We start from the raw sequence: 3,705 nt of genomic DNA on the forward strand, positions 1-3,705 counted from the left end.
GGAGACATTGGGGGTCTATTAGTCCCCTAGTGTCACCTATGGACCCCACTGAAGCTGATGAAGCACAGAGCGTGGTTTACCCGCTACTTTAACAAGTATTATTTTTTAATGCATTTTACAGCATAAAAACGAGCAGACTTTTGTTCTATAAACCAATTTTATTAACATTCCTGAAAATATGAGTGTACAGAAGAAACGCTCAGAGGTGCTGAGAGGACTACGGCCTACAAAAACCTCACAGAGAGGCGATGGGAAGGAGTCTGGAAGGCGTTATGATTGTCCTACAGGAGGTTTAGAGGGTTCAGTGTGAGTACTCCCAGCAGACATGTGCCAATCATTTCGTTCCGAATCCAAATTGGGACAAATTTTCTGAAATGTAGACATCTGGACACATCCGAATTTCCAAATCCCCATGCATCCGAATACAAATTTCCATTTCCGAATTTCGGATCCCGTCCAAATTTCGTTCAAAACGGAAACTGAATGGGACATGTGACTTTTCTGGCCAATCAGATAAGTTTTTTGGTTTAATACATCCGAATGGGTCTGAACACAAATTTTCGTTACGGCAATATGGGAGCCATATACAGTATTTACTAGACATGTGCAATTGGATTCGGTCGAACCTAGAAATCAACGAATATCAATTGATTCGACGGTCCGAATCCGAAATAACGAATTTAATATATGCCCGAATATACTAAAACGATATTCGGGCATACATAAATTAATTTTCAGAACACGCCGGCGGCCATATTGGAGGGGAAGCATGTGACGTCACATGACGGTGACGTCACACGCTGAACGAGTGGCAGCCACGTTGGCTGCCAACGTGTTCGCCGCCATTTTGGGGTAGATTTTGGTATACTCCAGGATGGCGCCGCTCGTTCTGCATTTTTAGTGCGCGGTTTCGGATTCGGAGGCTCGTTCCCTCCGAATCCGAAACATAAAAATTAGTTTCCTTCGACGAAACGCCTGGAAACGTTTTTTTTTGTTGTGCACATGTCTGGTATATACATATAAATACTAAAGCTGAGGCTCCCAGACCCGAATGGCATTCAGGATCCGAATTTCCGAATTGCATTGGGGAGCTCCTGAATGCCATTCGGGTCTGGAAGCCTCAGCTTTAGTATTAATATCTGTATTTGGTTTCTGGGGTATTCACAACGAATACCCCAGAAACCAACGAAAATTCAGATTTCGCCCGAATCGAATTTTGGATCCAAATACCGAAATAACCAAATATCCCAACGGAACCGAATTTTTCCGCAGCTTATGTGTCTAACTCCCACTGCTTAGTGTTCTGTGCATGGGGATGTATTTACTAGACATGCGCACCGGCAAAACATTTGTTTAGTTTTGTTTCGAATTTTGCATTATTTCGTTTTTTCGGCATTTGGTTCCGAAAATCAATTCTTTTCGGGATTCGGACGAAATTCGTTAGCGGTAGTCTGTACGAACGTTCGTTACGTTTGCGTTTCGTGCATTCGTTCGTTCGTTGCAGCAAAGTCACATTTGAGGAAAAAAATCCATTTTGCGGCAACAAAATTTCGTCCAACAAACTAAATTTCGCACAGACTGCCGCTAACGAATTTCGGAATCGGAAATTCGGATTCGTTTTGCATTGGTTATATCTGTAATTCGGAGGCATCTAAATCTCCGAAATTTCGTCCGAATTTCATATCGGAACAAAACGAATCGCACGTGTCTAGTATTTACCATAAGACACTGATGGACCTGTGCCTAGGGTGCTAGAGTAGAGTGGGGGCCCGCACTCCTTCTGACCCAATTGGCAGTCTTGGTAGAAAGCACTGCTTGGCTATAAACAGGCAAAATGACAGCGTCTCCTTAAAGGGTGTCATAATTTGTGCTGCTATGAATGTGCTGCGTCGGAGAAGCGTGGAGCGATGCGGGACGGTGAGGTAACGGCACCAACTTTTGGGGTTCCCCGGGAGCATCGGACACAAATCTCGCGTTGTTAATACGGTTTGGAGTTGAAAAGGACACGTGCGAGTTGGATTATAATGATATATATCTAGGAAGACATTACGGAGCCCGGCGCTGACTGCCGATCAGAGCTCTGTCTGGACGAGGCGCAGCGCTTTGTTCATATTCTCTATCACTGCAATACAAAAGCACAAAGAAGACAATTAGGGAAACGCAATTCTGGATTGCTGAGTGATGAATGTTCAAAGCCAAATTAGATGAAAAGTCTACTCACTTCTACATATATATATATAATGTATGCATCACCAGGGCCGGTGCTAGGATTTTTGCCTACACAGGCAAAGTTGCATTTTTGCCCCCCCCCAGCCAGAGGTGCCGCGCGTGTCGGGATCTTTTGGCAGTTGCCGGTCAACTAAATTAGGACATCAGCTATAGCGTCCCAGGTTGCTAAGAGATGGGCGGGGAGAGGTGTATGCCCCTTACACATCTCCCTGCCTGGCTCTTAGCAATCTGGGGTGCTCTGGCCCGCAAACATTGTGCAGCAGAGCAGCCATGCCACTCTGCCTGCCGCCCCCCCATGTGACCCAAAGAGGTGCCGCCTGAGGCAACACCCCTGAGGGGGCTAACATAGGGGCATGAACACAATACATTTGTAGAAAATCCTCACTGCAGCATCAAGGGGCGTCCCCAAGGCAGGGTGTCAACCGGAGGGAAGACCAGGTGACACCCCACGGTGATGTCATCGCACATGCGCGGCCATCTAATTTGTGATGGACGCCAGCAGAGAGAGGAGGGGAAGTTCACGCGGCGGATGAGGTATGCTGCCGGGTCCTCTCCTCTCTCCTGACACTGTCGGGCTCTCAGTCAATGACGGAGTGCCCGACTTTTCATAGGGGGTGACACCAAAATGACTGTCAGTTTGCCTGAAGAAGGAGCCACTTGGTTCTGAAACGTCGCTATAAATGTGACACTATCCCAGTCAATAAAAGGTATTGACTTTGCATCAAGTTGGAGTACCAGTGACCATTTATCGATTTTAGCCCTCCAACGGTGTCAGCCGGGTGCAGGCCGTACCCCCCGCACCCACCTTGTGACGCTGCTGGCAGCATCTTCAAGCTACATGAGATTACAGGGGGAAAAAAACAAAAAACTTACAGACGGGGACGTCTTGCGGCTCATAGGTGTAGAGACGATTGGAATAACGCCCGGTGATGTCGGCTCTGACAGTAAGTGACGGATCTATAGAAGAAGAGGGGACACTTCGATTGGTTCTCAGACTTTGGTCAGCGGTGTAAAACGTTCACCAATTCTGTGTACTCCGAGCGCCACTTACAGAGTCCACGGCCGGCTCCCCCCGATGGCACCCCCCTACACCACACACAGGTTCATCAGTACTATGAGAGGATGGTGGAACCCACAATTGAAGCCCCACATCATGAAAATACAAAGTCCAAAGACAGGTTATTTTGGGGGGCTGCAACTCCGCCCCCTTCATCGGGGCTAAAATATGACCCAAAAAATTTATAGAAATAAACAATTGAAAAAACCCTCTTATTTCATTATTATAATACATGATTCTAAATGAATATAGAATTATTCCATATATTACCTTTCTATTTTTATATTATATTCTAACCCTGATATAGGGGGCGGAGTTGCTGCCCCCGAAACGCGCTGGATTCCTAAATAAATATGTGTGTGTGTGTAAATCCTTTGGGGTGGAGAAGCTGTCATTCCAATTTTCAAATTCTCTAAATT

At 46.2% G+C, this 3,705-nt stretch overlaps 1 protein-coding gene across 1 annotated transcript in view; it reads right to left on the minus strand.

The window, feature by feature from the left end:
- Positions 1-2,072: 2,072 nt before the first annotated feature.
- Positions 2,073-3,705, minus strand: part of LOC108797375 (anterior gradient protein 3-like) — a 9,914-nt gene continuing 8,281 nt past the window's right edge. Inside the window, exons 6-7 of the mRNA XM_018568962.1 lie at positions 3,103-3,186; positions 2,073-2,122 (exon numbers count right to left, since the gene is read on the minus strand). Coding sequence (XP_018424464.1) covers positions 2,073-2,122; positions 3,103-3,186 — 134 coding nt within the window. The remainder of the gene's footprint in view (positions 2,123-3,102; positions 3,187-3,705) is intronic.

Source organism: Nanorana parkeri, unplaced genomic scaffold (assembly GCF_000935625.1).
Source record: "Nanorana parkeri isolate BGI_ZX_2015 unplaced genomic scaffold, ASM93562v1 scaffold1267, whole genome shotgun sequence".
NCBI lineage: Eukaryota > Metazoa > Chordata > Amphibia > Anura > Dicroglossidae > Nanorana > Nanorana parkeri.